The following is a 20940-nucleotide window of genomic DNA, read 5'->3' as shown; positions in this document are numbered from 1 at the left end:
GGGAGAAGTCAGGTGAATGGGCTTGAGAAATATATCAGCCAAAGTTGAATGGTGGAGCAGACTCCATGGGCCGAATGGCCTAATTCTGCAGTTATATTTTATGGTCTTATGCTGATTTCTTAGGCCTTATGTAAAATGAATATCATCTGCCAGGTAAAATCTCAATCCTGAATATTTCCCAGATTTTCCTGCATGAGGATACAACCTCTTTTAGTTTTCTTATGAAAAATATTTGTGGAAACATTGGCAAGTATTCCCATTTAAGATATATGTTTGAGGAAAGGTCATTGGTGAAGGAACTGAATGGGTGAACCAAGGATACAAGGAGCTCCTTCCGCAACCACATCCATCTTCCTGTCAGCTTAGTATGGTTCCAACCAGCGGAGAGTAGACTTTTCCCTTCGATTTTGATTGACTTCAATCTTCCTGACCACCTTGATGACACACTTGGTCAAATGTTCGTCAAACGTCACCTTCTACAACTAGATCTTCACAACAGTAAGGTGTTTGATAAGATTCCCCATGGAAGATTAGTTAGCAAAGTTAGATCTCATGGAATACAGGGAGAACTAGCCATTTGGATACAGAACTGGCTCAAACTGACAGAGGGGTGGTGATGGAGGGTTGTTTTTCAGACTGGAGGCCCGTGACCAGTGGAGTGCCACAAGGATCGGTGCCGGGTCCTCTACTTTTTGTCATTTACATAAATGATTTGGATGTGGGTATAAGAGGTACAATTGGTAAGTTTGCAGATGACACCAAAATTGAGGTGTAGTGGACAGTGAAGAAGGTTGCCTCAGATTACAACAGGATCTTGACCAGATGGGCCAATGGGCTGAGAAGTGGCAGATGGAGTTTAATTCAGATAAATGCGAAGTGCTGCATTTTGGGAAAGTAAATCTTAGCAAGACTTATACGCTTAATGGTAAGGTCCTAGGGAGTGTTACTGAACAAAGAGACCTTGGAGTGCAGGTTCATAGCTCCTTGAAAGTGGAGTCGCAGGTGGACAGGATAGTGAAGAAGGTGTTTGGTATGCTTTCTTTTATTGGTCAGAGTATTGAGTACAGGAGTTGAGAGGTCATGTTGTGGCTGTACAGCTATTGGCTAGGCCACTGTTGGAATATTGCGTGCAATTTTGGTCTCCTTCCTATCGGAAAGATGTTGTGAAACTTGAAAGGGTTCAGGAAAGATTTATAAGGATGTTACCAGGGTTAGAGGATTTGAGCTATAGGGAGAGGCTGACCAGTTTGGGGCTGCTTTCCCTGGAGTGTCGGAGGCTGAGGGGTGACCATATACAGGTTTACAAAATCATGAGGGGCATGGATGGGATAAATGGGCAAAGTCTTTTCCCTGGGATCGGGGAGTCCAGAACTAGAGGGCATAGGTTTAGGGTTAGAGGGAAAGATATAAAAGAGACCTAAGGAGCAACTTTTTCACACAGAGAGTGGCACATGTATGGAATGAGCTGCCAGAGGATGTGGTGGAGGCTGGTACAATTGCAAAGTTAAGAGGCATTTGGATGGGTATATGAATAGGAAGGATTTGGAGGGATATGGGCCGGGTGCTGGCAGGTTGGACTAGATTGGTTTGGGATACCTAGTCGGCATGGACGGGTTGGACTGAAGGGTGTGTTTCCATGCTGTACATCTCTATGACTCTATGACTCTAAATAGATCAAGCAATTGGAAACACATGACAGTGTCACAGCAATGAACTTTCCTTAGAATTTCCCTTCTCTCTGTTAAGAGCACGTAGATTCTGTGCAATTGTAATGTTATGATCGAGAATGTAGTGGGAAAGAGAAATTGAGCCTATACCCCACCATGATACAACCTGTTACCGCAAACTGAGAAATGGCCATTAACAAAACTCTTGAATGCTCTGTGTTCCTTTTGTATCAGCGCAATGACATTTTGCTTTTCTGGACTAATCCTTATTCTCTGCAAGCTTTCAGAGATCACATTTCATTAGAATTGCTGAATATGAGAATTCACAACTTCAGATATTCCTCAGTTAGGATGTGTGAGAAGCTCGGGTAGTTCTCTTTAGTGCTGAGAAGGTGAAAGAGATACCCTGTAGATGTGTCAAAGTTATGAAGGGCTTTTATGCAGTAGATAAGGCAAAAAACAGTTTCCAAGAGCAGCAAGATTGGTGACCAGAGGACACAGATTTACGATAATTAGCTAAAGAATCAATGGAGAGATGAGGAGAACTGATTTAGCAGCATATTGTTATGATCTGGAATGAAATATCTGATGGTGATAGAAGCAGCTTCAATCATAATTTTCACAAGGGAATTAGATGTGTACTTGAAAGAGAAAGATTTGTAGGGCTATGGAGGAAGAGCAGGGAAGTAGGGTCAATTACACAGCTTTCCAAAGAGTTAGCACCAGCATAATAGTCTGTTTCTGAGCTGCAAGATTCTATCATTCTTTCTTAAAGAGACAATTACTATTTCAAGGTTGTGCCAACCGTGTAAGAAATAAAAATGATCACAAAAGGAAGCAGTCTGTGCAGAGAGAATTTTTTTTAAAAATGCACATCAGGGACATTAAACTGAATAGAATATCCTATGTTGACCTTGGGGGCTACCATACGTTTGGGGCTGCTTGTTTTAAAACAACATTGCCGCCTGTTGTGAAATTGTGATGGGGCTAACAGAAGGCTGAAACTGGATGAGAGGCTGTAAGACAAAGGTATAAAACAAATAGGGCCACAGTGTAAAATAAAGCTAAGGTGAAAAACAGTAAAAAAAAGACAAGTCTAAAGGCTTTGTATCTAACCGGATGGTACATTTGCAATCAGCTAGATGAATAAGTACCACAGATAAATATAACCAATTGTATAGTTGTAATTACAGCTACATTGCTGCAGGATAGGTGAGGATGGGAATTGCACATCCAAGTGTATTAATTATTTAGGAAGGAGAGATAAAAAGTGGAAGGAGATGGGGTAGCATAGTTAGTAAAGGCATAAGTCAATGTAATCAAGAGGAAAGGTATTGGCTTGTAAAACCATCAAGTGATAGTTGCATGGGGCGAGATATGAAATAACATCAACCAGAAAATACTGTTAGGGATTGCATATAGACCCTCAAACAGTAGTGGAGATACAAAGGAATGCATTAAACAAGAAATCAGAGATACGTGCAATAAGGGTACAATGATGATCATGGGTGATCTTTGATTTTACATTATACATACAGGTTGGACAAACCAAATTAAGAATGGTGTTTTGGAGGAGGATTTCCTGGAGTATGTAGATCATGGTTTTGTTGACTAATATGTTGAGGAACCAACCAGAGAACAAACTATTCTAGATTGTTTACAGTGCTGTAAGAAAAGATTAATCAAAGGTTTTGTTTGCAGAGAACTTTGGAGAAGAATGACTATAAAATAGATAGATTAAGGTGGAGATGAAGTAGTTGATTCTGAAATTAGGGTCTTGAATCTAAATAAAGAGAACTATGAGAGTGTGGGGTACAAATTAGCAAGGGATGGACTGGTGCAGAAATAAAGAAGAAAAATTGCTTTAATATGGCTTCCAAAGAAATTAAGGATGGGATTGGATCGAAAGAAGGGACACATAAAATTGACACAAAAAAAAACAGTAATACTCAGGATTGGGAGCAATTTAGAATTCAGTGGAAGACATAAAATTTGATCAAGAATGAGAAAGTAGTGTACCAGAGTAAAATTGTAGCGAACGTAGAACTGACTGTAAAAGCATCTTTAAAAATGTAGAGAACAGAATTTGTAAAGAAAAATGTAAGGAAATGCCTTACAGTCAGAAGGTAAGAAATTATCATGGGATATAAAAAACAATTGAACACATATTTTGGTTCAGTCTTCAGAAAAAAAGGTCACAAATTACCTTCCAGATATGGTAGGAAACCAAGGATCTAGTGAGAACACTGAATTGAAGGAAGTCAATGTTAGTCAGAAAATGGTGCTGGGGCAGTTAATGGGGTTAAAGATTGACAAATCACCAGGATATGATAATTTATATTCCAGAATATTCAAGGAAATGGCATTGGGAATATTGGATGCATTGATGGTCATCTTCCAAAATTCAATGGACTCTGGAGCAATTCCTACAGATTGCCTGCAAATTTAACCCCACCATTTAAAAACAAAGGGACAGAAAACACAAAGAATTACAGTCCAGTTAGCCTAACATCAGTAGTATGTGTGATGCTGGAAAATCACAGCAGGTCAGGCAGCATCCGAGGAGCAGAAGAATCGACGTTTCGAGCAGAAGCCCTTCATCAGGAATTTCCGATTATCACACTGAATTGTACAGTTATCACAGTTTTCCATATTGTCCGGCATCTGATATATGTTTGTCCACTCACTCAATGTATCTAAATCATCTTGAAGCTTCCTTACTCTTTGTAACTCATAATCCAGCCCAGTATTGACAATGAACTTTGAAATGTTGCATTTGGTTCCTTCATAAATACAAGCATTGATCATTAGAGTTTATTATAAAATATGTTGTATCAGAACATTTGAAAATCATTAAAGGATCGGGAAAAAAACAGTATGGATTAATAAAAAGTAAATCATGCTTAACAAATCTACCAGATGTAGCTGGTAGAATAGATAAAGGAGATGTGGTATATGTGATATTTGCAGTAAGCAATTGATCAAGTCCATCCTAAGACGTTGGTGGTAAACCGCATGTAAAATGTGGTAATAATGGCATAAATTCAGAATTGGTTGATAGACAGGAAATAGAGAGTAGGAATAAATAGAACTGCGCAAAGCAGCAGTCATTGATGAGTAGGTTATCATAATGATCAATGCTTGTATTTATGAAGGAACCAAATGCAACATTTCAAAGTTCATTGTCAATACTGGGCTGGATTATAAGTTACAAAGAGTAAGGAAGCTTCAAGATGATTTAGATACATTGAGTGAGTGGACAAACATATATCAGATACTGGACAATATGGAAAGCTGAGATAACTGTACAATTCAGAGCGATAATCGGAAATTCCTGATGAAGGGCTTCTGCTCGAAACGTCGATTCTTCTGCTCCTCGGATGCTGCCTGATCTGCTGTGATTTTCCAGCACCACACATACGACTGAGTCTGATCTCCAGCATCTGCAGTACTCACTTTCTCTTAATTGATAAGCAAAAATGAAGAGCATTATTTAAATGACAATGTATTGGGAAGTGTGGATATACAAAGCAATCTGGGTGTACTTCTATGCCAGTCAATGAATGCAGACAGACAAATGTATCAAGGAATTAGAGACACATAATGTCGGAAAGAGATTTCGTGCTCAAATGTAGGGATTTCTTGCTACAGTTATACAGATTCTTGTTGAGACTACACCTGGAGTATCTCATGTTATTATATTCTGTCTACTAAAGAAAAGTACATACTTGCCATAAAGGAAGTGCCTTGCAGGTTCACTGGGCTGAGAGGAAATCTGATTCTAATGAGGCCAGACAGACTAGATTCAGAGATGATGTTTTCCCTGTTGAGGAGTCTGGCACAAGAGAACACAGTCTCAAGATACAGGGTAGACCAGGGTAAAGGACATATTTCTTCACTCAAACAGTAGCAACCTATGGAATTCTCTACCCACAGAAGGCAGCTAAGGCCAAGTCACTGAGTATATTCAAGAAAGAGATAGATAACTTTTAAATTTTAAAGGCATCAAGGGTATGGAATTACCCTTGAAAGCAGGAATTTGGCATTGAGTTAAAGGATGAGCCATGATCATATTGAATAGCAGAGTAGGTTTGAGCTGAATGCCTGACACATGTTATTAGTCATTGCGTTTCTATCTTATTGAGCAGTTGACTGATGCTTCCACAGCATAACCTCAACTTTAAGAATGGCCTCATCTCGTGCTACCCTCAGAAGGGACATTTTTCAACTTCTACTTCAAAGAAGCATTATCCTGTCAGATACACCTCAATACAAATTACTTATAGCAATAACATATTTTATGCACTTTCAAGTAGTTTTTGCAAGCTTGTGCTTTGTAGATGTTGCGTATCATGGATTGCTCTTGGCAGACACAGCAAAAAAATCTCACAGCATACTGAATATTTCTGGACCAAAGGTATGGACGGTCACATTGAACCAGTGAAATCGTTTACGCAAACAAAAAAGTTTGTGCAGAAACCTCAGAACTACTTTGATGAGACTTGAATTTGAAATTAGAAACCCAAAGGGCATCCACAATCAGTAACTGCCAAATGGCATAGTACATTAATACAGGAATGCTTTCTATCAAGAACGACACACTAAATATTAAAGATTTTCACCCAGCTTAAGTCTGATAATAATTCCTCTATGATAGACAGGGATATTCACATTGCCTTATAGCTGTTTAAATCTCAAAGTTCAATGCAGATATTTATTTTTTTCATAGTTTTATTAATTAGGCCAGAATTAAAGCTCACTGAGTGAGATTGGTGACTGTGTCCATCATATTTAGATTAACAATCCTTTTGACTTCTTGAGCTGGCATTTTATTGCAGCTCTTACTTTGCTGGTTGGATGAATCACTACTTTCATCTCAGAATACTGAGGCTACTAATATTTGCCCTGGAGGTAGCCTGTTCCCAAAAAGATATCTGGACAATCTTCTGATTTGATTAAGATGACTAGGTACACATGTCTCACTTGTGACTATGAGAGGTCTGCATTGTATTGGCAGGTATATTTTCCTACTGGATATTAACTAACTCCATTAGGTGCGCTGCTTTGCTTTCAAACACAAAATGTGTCATTATAATTTACGGTGCCTGCAACTTCTGTGTGGCACTCAACATTCTTGGAAGTCAGAAATTCAAACTGCATTTTGTCAACGTAGTCCTGTTATATTTGATCCTAGGTTTATGATGTTTTTTTTCTTCAAGGTTGTGCTGGGCCGGTCTCCTAGCTACTGATTTTATCTTGAAGTTTGCGACACAGCTACCAAATAAAATGTGCTTTCAACATATAGATCTGGCAAAAAGTGTTGCGACAATATCAGCATTCACCTATCCTTCATCCAGTGACTGGTTTACAATTGGACCTGACTTGCTTGGTGCAAAACTGTTAAGTTTGATTTGAATACCTGTTTTATATGTGTTTGATTTTGTGTCTATTGAAGTCAGTGAAGTTTAAAGAAGGCATATAAAATGGGTAGCTATCCCGTGGGTGGGTTAGTTGAGAATTAAAATGTTATAATTATCCCACCATTTGGATTAGTGACCTTCAGTTTGTGCACTCCCTCTATGACTGCTCTGTTGTAAATTGTGCCCGTTCTTTGGCTTTGTGTTTAACATTGAAGGTAAAAATGATTCAGCTTTTAGTTATTTGCACTCTCCCATCCAACTCCTCCATCCCACCCTCACTACTCTAATTGTCTTAGCATCTAGTACAGATTTTCTCTGTCAATGTATAAGCTTCTGTCCACTGACAACTACTTTGACTCAACTTGTGGCTAAATCAGATTGACTCAACTTGTTGGCCTGTATCTCAGCTTCAGATGTCAGAGGCGTACTGTGAGGATACACCATGGTTTTAATGTACTGTAATTTCCAAGAGCACTGCTGCTCTCTACAATTGCAAAATTTATACTGTTACATGTGGGCACCTCCAACTGCCAGCAACTGTAGAGACAGCTGCTCACATTTCCGCTGCAGTGTCATTCCCTCCATTTGCTCATAGTTGCAGGTAAAAAGCTACAGAATTCAATGGCCTCAGCTGTACATGCAAGGATGTGTTTTACTGCAGCTCCACAGGACTGCGGAGTTTATTGCCTTAGATCTCTGTAAACTGCAGGGAACATTTTATGTGCCATTGCAAATTTTATTATTGCAGCATTCTACTCTATTACTGTAGTAATCCTGTCACAGGGGGGGCGAGTCTTGCCAATCTTCTTGAAGTTCAATTCCCCCTCCCATGATGGCCTGGACCCTGCCAGTCAATGAACTATCACTGCCAGTCTATGCAATCTGTCTCCAGAATGTCTTTTTGCTTAGAAACGGTAATATATCAACACAGAAGTTGTTGTTGCACAGAAGACTAGCAACTTATGCTCCCAAAGCCTTCAGATCTGCAGTTAAATCTTTGCCTTCTGGAGCTTTTAACTGTTCCTTGCCTGTGGATGCATATAATGTTCACGTGGAGATTTTTTTTCTGAACTCTAATTTCTGTGGTGTTTATTGGTCAACAAATTATCTGTGAGCATTTTTAGGACTAGACATACCCAGTACGAAACACAAATTAGTTTTGAAACATACAAAAGCAGCAAAATCTGGAGAACTTTGATCAGGTCTGAGAGCATCTGTAGAGGAAAGACAGTACCCCTTCTTCAGAACTGAGGTAGCTAAGAAAAAATAGTACCTATGTTTGCTGTCGGAGGGGGGGCGGGGGGAGTTGGAGAGTTGTGTGGGGTGGGTAGTGAATGCAAAGGTGGAAAAGGAGCCCAGAGAGGCAAAAACAAAAAGACAGACAAAGGGATCCATAGAATGGGAGTTTCCTGATTGAGGCTGTTAATCTGGTCCAATCAGGAAGGTCTAGCTGACATAAAAGGGTGAATGTCAGGGATATTGAGATGCTAAATATGTGAATCAGTGAGAGGCAGTGCTATTATCAAAGGCTATGCATTCGCGAATAAAGAACGGTGGGTGGATAGCGGCCTCTGAAGAGTTATTTCAGGTCGTAAGCCAGGGAAGAAAAAAAGCTGAAGCGGAAATTGCTGGTGAATCTTAACGGGTCTGGCAGCATCTGTGTGAAGAAAGTAGAGTTAACATTTTGAGTCTGGTGACTCTTTGTCAGACCTTTACCAACATACATCTATACTGGAAGATTGGGAAAATTGCCTTAACATTGAAAGTAAAAATGATTCAGCTTTTAGTTATTTGCACTCTCCCATCTTGATGGGATTCAAGGCATTCATCTTATTACTCAAGTTATTAGACACTTCATGCACATTCCTTCATATTTAAGCTCTTGGTTCAAATCCCATCAATGTCACTAATATATGGCTGAGTGTAAGATTCTTTGAAATTGGAAGCATCTGGAGATAAATAAAAATATAGCAATGATTGATTTTATTAATGCGTTTTCTCCATGCCTACTCCTGCTTCTTTTTATATCTTCACCCACTGTGTTGTTATGTATGGCAACTCGAAGTGAACAAAGTGATATTTCAAAGTAGGACAACATCAGCACTAGATGTACTCCACGGGTGCAGTTGTATCTCTGAGCAAGAAGGTAATGAGCTAAAATCTTTGAAATGGCTAATACTTGATCCAGTACTGTGGGAGGACCATACGGTTAGAAATCCCTCTTGTCAGATAAAAAATGAAATGAAGATCCATCTGTATTGTCCAACAAATAAAAGCATTGTTAGGTTAAATGTGCATTTTTGCCACATAAGAAAAGATCTGTCATAACAGACAGGAAGTTCAAACAAAGCTCAATTCACTGAATACCAAAATCTCATCATGCATTCAGCCACTTTAATTTATACACACCCTATCAAATTGCAGAACATCCCAAGCTGCTTCACAGAGACATTATGGGCTGAACTTTACAAGCCCTACCACTCCACCATTTTGTTTGAAGTGCAACGGGAGGCGGGAGGGGGATGAAATCAGTTGGCCTTCTATCTCCCATATTAATGGCTATTGATAGTGTATGGGCTACAGTTGGACAGGAATGGGAGGCACCTCCTTTGGAGTTTATATTGAGTCCAATGGAGGCACCCCCTTTCCAAGCTCATTACTCCCTTGCCTGCACTTGCCTTTAAGTCCAGACCCTATCAGTCTTCTCCCTTGAGGATTGGCTTTTACTCCATTCTGCAATTTCTGGGAGTGAAAGAGATGTTAGCAAATCTAAGGCATGACTTCCTTCCAGAACAGGATGGAAGACTCACCCTGAACAGTTAAGGTTGCTTTTAGTGTAATGTCATTGCCAAGTAGTCTGTTTTTGGTTGGATAGGGTGACAAACGACTTTTCAGTCAGAGGGTTGTGAGGAATTTTATGACACAACAGAACTCTCGGAAGCTTGTGCAGGCAGAAAAGCAGAGATAGAAAAGGGTGAAGCTGCGGAGCAACTTGAAAAAAAGAGAGAATTTTGAAGTCAAGATGTTAGTTGACCTGAGACTGGAAATAATCGCTGACTGAGACTTGGTGTGAGTTGGAACAATGGGAAGCAGAGTTTTGGATGATCCCAAGTTTCTGGATGGTAGTATGTGGGAGACCAGCCTGGAGTTGTTGGAATAGTAAAGTCTAAAAGTAGCTACAGCCAAAATTCTCTGCACAGTAGCCAAGACACCGCAAGACCCATGGAAAGGAGAACATCATTTTGGCCAATGAGGTGGTTTAATAATTTAATCTGCATTTTCCTAATATTAAAGAAACCTGCCATTGGAATTTTCTGACCAATCAAAGAATTTCATTATGGCACTCAATGAAAATACTACCTGATGAATTACTACTCATTCCTCATTGGCTGGTATTTGAGGTGGTCTCCATGTCCTTATTAATACTTTGTGTTTCAAATAATAATACTCTTGCCTTGTTTTTTATTCAACTTCTGACTAGTTTTTTTTATATAAATCTCTCTCAATTTCAGATCTCTTTGTAACATTTCTATTAAAAGGAAATGGGCTAAATAAAAAGCAGCCTCAATCTCTTTGCTGTCATCCTTATATAGTTAAATTTTTGTAAAGTATATCCAATAATTGAATTTCCAAAACATCTCTTTGTTTTATATCCGCCTTTTCTTATTGACTAATTCCATGAGCTTGAGATCTAACATATATATGCGAGTAATACTCAATTTCATTGACTACTTTTTAAGGTTAAATTTATGGGGTTGACTATTACATGGATGTTATTTTTGAGGGGCTGAAATTCATGCCCGTATACTGGATACTGGAATCCTGGAGCAGGACATGACAGCTGGCACACTGACTCAAACATTCATCTGTTATTTGTGAAGAACTAAGGTCAACTTTTACAGGAGATATATGGAAAATTCCAGACTATTTGGCCAAAATTAAGGTGTTGACATTTACATGGGATTGACTTTTACTCGGGTATATTATGGTAGTCAAAACAATCCAGGGTAGTTTTCATATAACATTTCGGTTTTGGCTGCATTCTCTGGTTGCTTCTACCACCATTAGTGAAGCCAATATTCTTGGACCTGTTAAGTAATTTCTCAAAATAAAATAAATTCCTTTGACAAGAATTTGTTTTCGTATTCCCATGCAACTTCTCCATTTAACAAGTCACTCTTTACTCCAACTCTATATAATGAGACCAGTTTTTAAACTCCATGTATACTTCCAATTAATATTTTCTTCTTCATTAACTCCTCTGGAAGACAAATAGTATCTCATTACTCGGACATTACTCAGCATCAGTGACTAACTTGCTCTAGTTCTCTCAATATCTTTATTGGTTTACCTCCTTGATTCAAAGCTCCAGTGGTCTGATTTTCTTTGCCAATATTTGAGAAAATAATTTTCATTACTCAGTATCCTGAGTCATCTCTCCCTTCTTAGTACAGTACAAGGAAACATGCTCATTTTGTACTGCTGCTATAGTTTTCATATCTACATTTACATTTCCCTAACTTTTCCTTGGATTTCAAGTCTTTCTAATTTAATTTTCCTTTCCTTTTCAAGTTATCTTAATTCTGTATCCCTCTTTTCAAATATATATATCATTCTCTTCTCTTTATCTTCTAATTCATGATCCTTTATTTCTAACTTGATCTGAGCTAATTCTAGCCATGACATCCCAACTTCAGATTTCCTTTCTTATTTTTCTAAATGCTAGACAGTCAAATGAATCAACTCATCATTCTGAGATCCAGCTTTTACATTTACTTTCAAATTATTTCCTGTGTCTCTCTGTTTCACTTTAGTCCAAGATATCAAATAATCCATTGTTAGGTCTTCCAGAAAACTCTGATCACCATTCAAAGCCATTTTCAAATTTCCCCTAAACATCCTTTTGCAGTACTCACACCTTTCTCTATCAAATCTCTTGAGCTTACTTCAATTGTGGCTTTAATTCCCTTATTTGAGAATCTGACAAACCCTTTTTTGATCCCTTAAACGACTGAGCTTAGACTTTCTCAGCTTCAGATAACTCCTTTGGTGTCATAACCAAAAATGTCTGATCTGACACTTTTAATCTAAATTCCTTTCACTGAGATAGCTCATTTCTTAACAAACTGAAACTACTTTACTTTTTTCAAGAGCAACTATTTTCCACATCCAGTTTTAGCCAAAACTTCAGGAAATTTGCCAAAATGAAACCCAAAACTTTGTCCCAATCTGCGACAGTTTCCCCTAATCAATTTTCTTTTTTAAAAAAATCTCTGAATGTCTAAATTAAAAGTCAAATGAACAATTGTTTATTTTATAGGAACAAATTACTGCAGATGCTAGAATATGTACTGAAGACAACAAATGCTGGAGATCACAGCGGGTCATATAACATCAGAGAGAGAGCAAGCTAATGTTTCGAGTTTTGATGATTCTTCATCAGAACTGGTTGCTTACAAATACTTCTAATGAAATCAGATCCTCATTACTTTCCAGGAAATCTCTCTCGCTAATACTGTTTTAAACAAATATAGAAATACTGACAAGCTAATTATTAAACCCCTTCACAGACACAGGCCGAACACATATGTCACCAACTCAAAATTCAAAAATCCAAAATAAATCACGTTAAAATAAATCACACAATTTACATTTGTTTTACAGAGATATAAAAGGAATGCATCTTGCAGATTGACTCACAAAACACAACCAGGTCATTTATGATCCTCCTTCTGCAGGGGTTTCCTCTTTCCAGAAGAGACTTGAACATGAGAGTATCAATGCTCTGTGCAATTCTGTGCTCAAGTCACATGTGAGCATTAAGGGTGACCATCATCCCTCACCGAACCTCGAATGGAATGAAAAACCGTTGCAGAAAAAAAATGCACAGGACCACAGGAGTTAATAAAATCATGTCACATTTATTCTCTTCAGCACTTTATAAAACATTCACACTCATTCACACCAAATGACTTCAGCTTTCTTTCATCTTCTTCCATCACTCTATCTTCATGCTACCTTGGTAGCTGCGCTGGCATGTTGGAAGGATTCTTTGCTGTAATGCTACAGATGGCTTTGGCAGGTGTCTACTGGTGGCATGTGACATGGAAGGCTTCTGCCTGCTGGGCCTCTCCTGCGTAAGTGCAGGAGCAAACCCATGGACCTGAGCTGGTGTGGGCATTTGGGTCCCTGCGTTGGGCAGGATGTAGCACCTCTCAAGTGTACTGAGTGAACAATTCCTGGATACCTGTCTGTCTCTATACGCTTTTCTGTCAGCAAATAATGTCACCTCCCCTACCCTTTGAGGGAGGAGACACCTAGAAGGAGATCAAGGTCAGAAACAAAAACAAGAATTGCTGCCTTCCACCATCTCCATGGCATCAACCCAAGCAGTCACATGCTGGAGTTGGAACATCAGCTGGAGCTTGGGTGGATTCCTTTTCCCTTTGCTGTAGGCTGCACATAGTCTCTTACCCTATGCCAGGCTTTCCCCAGTTTGAGTCTGCACCTCCCTCAGCTTGTTAATGTGATCAGAAACTCTTCATCTGTAACAAGCTCAGCCTATTCTCCAGCAGTTCTCCGAGTGTCAAAGAGCTCGGTTGTCTCTTCCTCGTCTAGGTGTTGGCTCATGCATGTGCTGCACTGACTGGAATGTGAACCTAAATCTGCTTGAAATAGGTTACACACCTCGAAGAAGGTATCTGCTTTGGTGGAGAATGGGGTTGGAAGACCTTGATGGTGCTGCCTGTGTTCCTCCTCAGAAGTGTGTTGTGTGTGTGGCTGGGAGAGATGGGTTTGGGGGCTGGTCTTAAATTGTAAATGGGATTTGGAGGCTGTGTATGAAAACAAAGATTGTTACAATTGCATATTGTCCGTGGTGAGATTAAGATTCCATGTTTGATGCGCGGCTGGGAGTAGCTGCTTCAAGGCTTTATTGTTAGATGCCTTCAGACATGCACTCTCTCCTTCTGAACAAGCATGCTCTTCTCTCTCCTGCCAGCTCAGCTTCCTGCTGTTCAGGTCTCGTGAACACCCTGATTTCATGAACAGCCCTCTGCTCCCAAACATTGCGTGCATGCTGCCTGAGCACATGCTTTTGTCGAAGAATCGAGGCATTCAGAGACATGAGCATGGGTGAGAGCAATTACCTGCATTGATAGAAATTGAAATGTGAATGCCCAGAGCTATGAGTGCTGTCCCTTTGTGACACTTGCAAGAAGAATGTAGTATTGGGAAAGTTAAGAGTGTTCTGAAATAAAAGGTAGTTAAATGTGACCAAAGACTGGAAATCAATAAATCTTCATTGGATGTCTGTGTCTAGTATTTGTCAGGGGTATTGAAGCCAGGTTTTGTGGCACTGCCCTTATCCCATGAAAGCCTTTGACAAGAAGTTCAGTGATGTATACGTTTTGCCAGTTGTGTCGAAAGGTCAGTGAGTTGCTCGTGCATGAACAGTAGACTGTTAAGTTCCTTTTCTCTTTTAGGTGTAACCTCTGGCAGATGAAAGAGACAGGAGCACTGTGATGCAAGGAGTACAACATGAGTAGGTGCAACAAAGTGACAGATATTGATTGCACTTGTGTTGGTGATACCTGGCAGCCAGTCCTGTCTGTGTCTTTCCTACGCAGTAGCGATCTGACAATACAAACTGTTACTCAGGGGAATGAAGCATTGTGCAGATCATGGCACTTACAATGGTGGTTTGCAAGAGATCATTCATCCTCTCAGCACTGCTTCTTGTCATGTCTCTGAACATCACAGGCACTGCCTGTCACAGATATCTCCATCTAGCCATCTAGATTGGATGAAGCAGGTCCCTGTTCACATGCCTTGGAAGGGAGTTTCCCTTCATTTGTAGGAAGTACCCATCCAGAGATGTTGCTGAATCACGGCACTGCTTTTTACGAGGGCTCTGAGGTCTTTATAGGTGGGTATAGGTGTTGAGCAGGTGTTGATCGATGTACCTGTGTTACAAAGAATGAAGACATATCTAGGTGACTATTTTAAATATGGGACCCAGAAGTTGGATACCAGAAGGTCCTGGCATGAGAGAGAACTTCACCATTTGACAAAGAAATTTGTCATTTTACCCACACTTTCATATGCCTCTAAATAACAGACATAGATCATTCAGTGATCAAGGCTGCACCAGCTCTCCTGATAACCATCATGACTTGGGAACAAACATTTGCTCTCTCCCTATAGTTATTTTAATAAGCCATTTGGACATGTTGGGCCACTCATTTGGGGCAGGTGGGATTTGAAACCAAACCTTTTAGTCTAGAAATAAGGGACATTACATAACAAGACTCTGCTTGTTCACTATAGCCTTGTACATTTTTTTTCTATTTGAACAGTCATCCAATGTCCTCACGAATGTCTCAATCAAGCCTGCCTCCAGCACACTTCTAGGTAGTGCAGTCCAGACCCAAGACATTCATTGCATGAAAAATTTATTTTCTCAACTTAGTTTTGTATTCTTTCCAATGCATTCACATCCTTGCTATAGTGTGACCCACAGAACTGTACATAAATGCTAACATGAACGAATGCACAAATAACGCATTATATCCCTGAATGGAAATTCTTTCTACTTAGGAAGCATCTTAAATCCAAACTTGAGGACCTTGATGCAATCCTTTGCAGCCTCTGTGGGACTTTCAGTGTATGTTTTGTGTGATCTCCTCAGCTCAGAAATTCTATGCCAGGTGAAGAGATAAGGCAGAAAATAACATAATGAATCTCATTTGCTGTGCATCTTTCATGAACTTAGGAGGTCTCAAATCACTTTGGAATCAATGAACTATTTTTCAACAACAGCAAAATCAAAATCAACTTATATTTATGTTACAACTTAATGTAGTAAACTTTCCCAAGACATCTCACAAAAGCATCATCAGTCAAATTTTGCTGCATTTTGTATAAGCAGATTTTACAACAGGAGCACTGGTGAAAGGTTAGGTTTTAAGGACTTTGTAAAGAAAAAGACAGAGTTGAAGAGACTGGGAAGTTCAGGCAGGAAATGTGAGATTTGGACCTGATCAGTTAGAGGCAATAATGTTGACAATCTAGGATGTGCAGGAGACCAGGATTGATAAAGTGCAGAGTACATTCTGGAGAAGAGTCACTGGATCTGAAATGTTAACTCTGTTTTCTCTCCACAGATGCTGTGAGACTCGCTGACGTTCTCTAGCAATTTCTGTTTTATTGCAGGGTATTTGAGTGGTTGAAGGTCTGGAAGTGTGTATAAGGATAGGGAAAGGCAAGACCTTGGAAGAATTTGAACGAAAGATGAGAAAGACAACAGGAAAACCTAACTGCTATTTGATGAAATGCAGAAAATCTATTTTAGTAATTTTAATTGAAGGATAAATATTGGCCAGGGCACCAGGCAGAACTCATGATCTCGCTATCATGTCGAGTTACCAGATCTTTTATGAAATAGGTCATAGATCAGTCACAATCTTATTGCACCCACAGTTTCAGAGGTTAAACAAACTATTTATTTTCCTATCTTCCTGTTTCCTGACCCACAGGCCACAATCAGTGAAGACTGGGGACAATATTTCATCGTCACGAACACTCAACACTGGAGCCCCCCCATGGGTGTGTACTCAGCCCCGTACTGTACTCACTGTATACCCATGACTGCATCACCATATATCAGACTAATGCCATTTACAAGTTCACTGATGACACAACCATAGTCTCAGATGGCAATGAAACAGACTACAGACAGGAGATGGAAGACCTGGAAAAATGGTGCACTGAGAACAACCTAGCTCTCAATGTCAGCAAAACCAAGGAACTCTTTATTGACTTCCAGCAAGATGTTACTCATGCACCTTTACACATTAACAGTACAGAGGTGGAAAGAGTGGAGAGTGTCAAGCTCCTGGGGGTGGTTTTCCACAACAAGCTTATCCATAAGGATGCACTGATTACAAAGGCCCAAAAATGTCCCTTCTTCCTCAGGCAGCTGACGGCGAATCCCCTTGCCAACTTTTATAGGTGTGCCATTGAGAGCATTTTGTCTGGATGTATCACTACCTGGTATGGCAACTGTACCATTCAAGATCAGAGACAGTTACAGAGAGAGGTGAACTCGGCCTGGACAGTCACAAAGGTCAACCTCCCATCTATAGAATCCATCTACTAGGCCCACTGTCAAGGAAAGGCCGCCAGCATTCTCAAAGATCCATCCCACCCTGGCAATGTTTTTCTACAACCTCTGCCAGCGGGGAGAAGGTACAGAAGCCTGAACACGCGCCAGCCAGTCTCATAACAGTTTCTACGCTACTGTTGTTAGAATACTGAATGGACTTACAAACTTTTAACATTTGCCTGTACCTGTGTTTTTGTTTATGCCGCTGTTTACCTATTATTTACCTATCTATGCTATTTAACTATGTGATCTGCCTGTATTGCTCATAAGACAAAGCCTTTCACTGTGCCTCGGTACACGTGACAATTAATTTAATATATTCACGTTAGTATGTTACTAATTTCATCACAAAGTTATGGGCTCAAGCCCTTTCTCGACACAAGTGTGTTGTCTGAGGTGGCAGCACTCTCAGAGTGCACTTTCAGAAATGCTGTTACCTAAAGCATTAAATCAAAGTCCCTTTTACCTGAATTGGTGGATTAGGTAAATTCAAAACATCTACAGCACCATTGAAAGAAGAACAATTACAAAGAGCATAAAAGAACCATTAGTGCAAGATACAAGTACACACTTCTGAGGAGGAACACAGGCAGCACCAACAATTGATGCACTGGTGTTTCCTCCCCTGCCTTTACTTTGGACCAATGCCCTAGCTCTTTGATATGAGTTTCTCTTTTTCAAGCAAAATTTCATGCAATGCAGTGGAGATAATTTGACATTCTCGGGGCTGTAGTGTGGTATCCAGCTTGATCAGACTAAACACATGAACCACTTTGACCAACATGGTTGTACAGATTTCACCAGAATATCATCACCAAGTCATGGGTGCAAGCCCATTCTGGAGTCAAGCATCTCAGCAGGCAAGAGTCTTGAAGTGCACTGTTAGAGATGTTGCTAGCTGAAAATGTTAATTTTCCTGAATTGGTGGTTTAGGTAAATTCTAAAACATCTAGAGCACTATTCAGTGAAGAACAATGTTTCTGGTCAGGACTTCTCCCTCAAATGTACAGCAGATAATCAGCATGAAATGAGGCTGACAATAATTAACTTTTGCAGTATCTTGCTTCTTGCAAAACAACTGGCATTTTCAACCATTGTCGGCACACTATTTCAAAACACATCAGGTATATTGTAGATCATTGAGACATTTTGAGGAATGGTGTGATACAATACTTGCCTTTTATTTAACTCTCTTTCAAGGTTACTGTGACCATGAGGAGTTCTTAAATCCAAGCTAAATATAATCCAGGTCTTCCATGTTCTGGGGCACAGCTATGGACTAGATGCCAAATAGGTACAAAATTGGCTTGATGGTAGGAGACAGAGGGTGATGGTGGAGGTTGTTTGTTGGACTGGAAGCCTGTGATCAGAGGTTTACTGTAAGGATTGGTGCTGGATCCATTGTAGTTTGTCATTTAATTAAACAGTGTGGATGAGAATGTAGGAGTTTTGGTTAGTAAGTTTGCAGGTGATACCAAAATTAGTATAGTCAACAGTGAAGAAGGTTATCTAAGATTACAAAGGGATCTGGATCAATTGGGCCAATGAGTTGAGGAATGGTGGATGGTGTTTAACTTGGATAAATGTGAGGTATTGCATTTTGTAATACAAGGACAGAACTTATATAATTGTTATAGGGCCCTGAGTAGTGTTGTTGAACAGAGAGACTTAGGGGTTCAGGTACATAGTTCTTTAAAAGTTGCCTCGCAGGGTGGTTAAGAAGGCATTTAACACGTTTGCCTTCAATGCTCAGACCAATCACTATTGGGGTTGGGATGTCATGTTGAGGCTGTACAGGACATTGGTGAGCCTCCTCTGGAGTATTGTGCAAAGTTCTGGTCACTCTGCTGTAGGAAGGATATTATTAAATGGGACAGGATTTAGAAACGATTTACCAGAATGTTGCCGGGACTGAAGGGTTTGACTGAGAAAAAGAGGCTGGATAGGCTGGGACTTTTTTCACTGGAGTGTAGGAGGTTGAAGACTGATCTTGTAGAGGTTTAAATGAGAGGCATAGATAAGGTGGACAAAGTTATAAATCACAGAACACCAGGTTATAGCACTAGCTTCCAATTAAACCTGTTGGACTATAACCTGGTGTTGTGTGATTTTTAACTTTGTCCACCCCAGTCCAATACCAGCATCTCCACATCATACATAAGGTGAATAGCAAAGCTCTTTTTGCTAAGATGGGGGAGTTCAAACCTAGGGGACATTATCTTAAGGCAAGAGGATAAAGATTTAAATAAGACCTGAGGGTAACTTTCACAGTAGTTTGCATGTGGAATGAATTGCCAGATAAAGTCATAGATGTAGGTCCAACATTTAAAAGGCATTTGAATAAGAAAGGTTTAGAGGCACGTTGGCCAAATGTAGGCAATTAAGGATGCTTTTTATTTGGGTAACTTGGTCAGCATGGATGAGTTAGGCCAAAGGGCCTGTTTCTATACTGTATGAATCCATGACTTGATAGACCATGCTGATCCATCCACAGAATGCAGCCCTTTATTTGCCATAACAGTTCAAAATTCATTGCATTCCATATAGTAATATAAGCTCACCGTCACTTAGCTCCTTCACGTTGCTTTGGTTTTATTGGGAAGCCAGTCGTTTTTAAACAACCTGGTGGGTAATCTAATCACTTTACTTCTTTAGCTGGTTTGGAATCTTATGCTACAATGCAGAGTGAATATTTACACAGATTCAAATCCAGAGAGGCATCACCCACAACGAGAACATCTTGCCATTGTCATACCAATATGAAAAACAAACTCTTAGATGGAAATTATACCAGATGGCTCTGGTGTTAACAGACACATAACCCTAGGGCAACATTAGATATTTTCACTTATCTGCATGAAGAGCTAACAGAAAATGCCAGGAAGCCAATTCAGTATCAACCTACTTTTGTTTGTTTTTTTTTGCTGCTAACAACTCTAGATTATGAGATCAGAGCTCATCATTAGCGCAAGCGCTGCAGAACTTGAACTTGTACCCAAAGGGAGGCACACTGGGATACAAATGTAAACACAGCTTTTGACACTGGTCATATCAATCCAAACAGCAGGAAGAATGGGTTTGTGGTGACAGCTCATCTGAACATTGACATCCCTGCTGTGTCTTTACATGGACTGTTGCTTCAGGAATCAACTCTCCTGCTGCCTAAATAGAACAAACCTCCGTAATGAAGTGAAGTAAAGGAGAGACATGTAGAGAAAGTCCATTTTCCTTTGTTTTAAATGGGGACTTAAGCTGTACGTCAGATGGCTCAAATTCAATTCAACAGCAGATTCAAATATGAAACTGTTTTCAAATTTTCAAAGTGGCTTTTCAAAGCTTAATTTATTTGCAATGGGTCTTTTCTCCATTATCAGTCTGTTGATTTGAACACACCTGTATTGCTGAAATAAGGGACATGTGAAAATATGGTAATTAAAATAAAATCAACCTCTTTGAAACAGATTCCCACAACCTGCAAAGAGTATTTTGTGTTTTAACTGTGTATTTTAACTCTTCTGAGGTGACGATTATATTTCTGCACCAACGTCTAAAAACAGAATACAGATTATTTTATCTTCAAAGATTTCTTTGAATTGGGACTCTTTTAGAATCTGATACCTTTTGATGTGTGTGGAAAGTGATTTCCATAGATGTCAGATTGAACACTGGGGCCCTGAAGTAGTTTTTC

At 39.6% G+C, this 20940-nt stretch overlaps 1 protein-coding gene across 1 annotated transcript in view; it reads left to right on the top strand.

Moving 5' to 3' along the window:
- The window catches only part of pcdh19 (protocadherin 19), a 254469-nt gene extending 233800 nt beyond the window's left edge, over positions 1 to 20669 (top strand). Inside the window, exon 4 of the mRNA XM_072594681.1 lies at positions 16624 to 20669. Within this exon, the coding sequence (XP_072450782.1) occupies positions 16624 to 16637 (14 nt within the window). The 3' untranslated portion in view covers positions 16638 to 20669. The remainder of the gene's footprint in view (positions 1 to 16623) is intronic.
- The last annotated feature ends 271 nt before the right edge of the window (positions 20670 to 20940 follow it).

Source organism: Chiloscyllium punctatum, chromosome 25 (genome assembly GCF_047496795.1).
Source record: "Chiloscyllium punctatum isolate Juve2018m chromosome 25, sChiPun1.3, whole genome shotgun sequence".
In the NCBI taxonomy this organism is placed as follows: Eukaryota; Metazoa; Chordata; class Chondrichthyes; order Orectolobiformes; family Hemiscylliidae; genus Chiloscyllium; species Chiloscyllium punctatum.
This window is presented reverse-complemented; position numbering and strand designations above follow the sequence as displayed.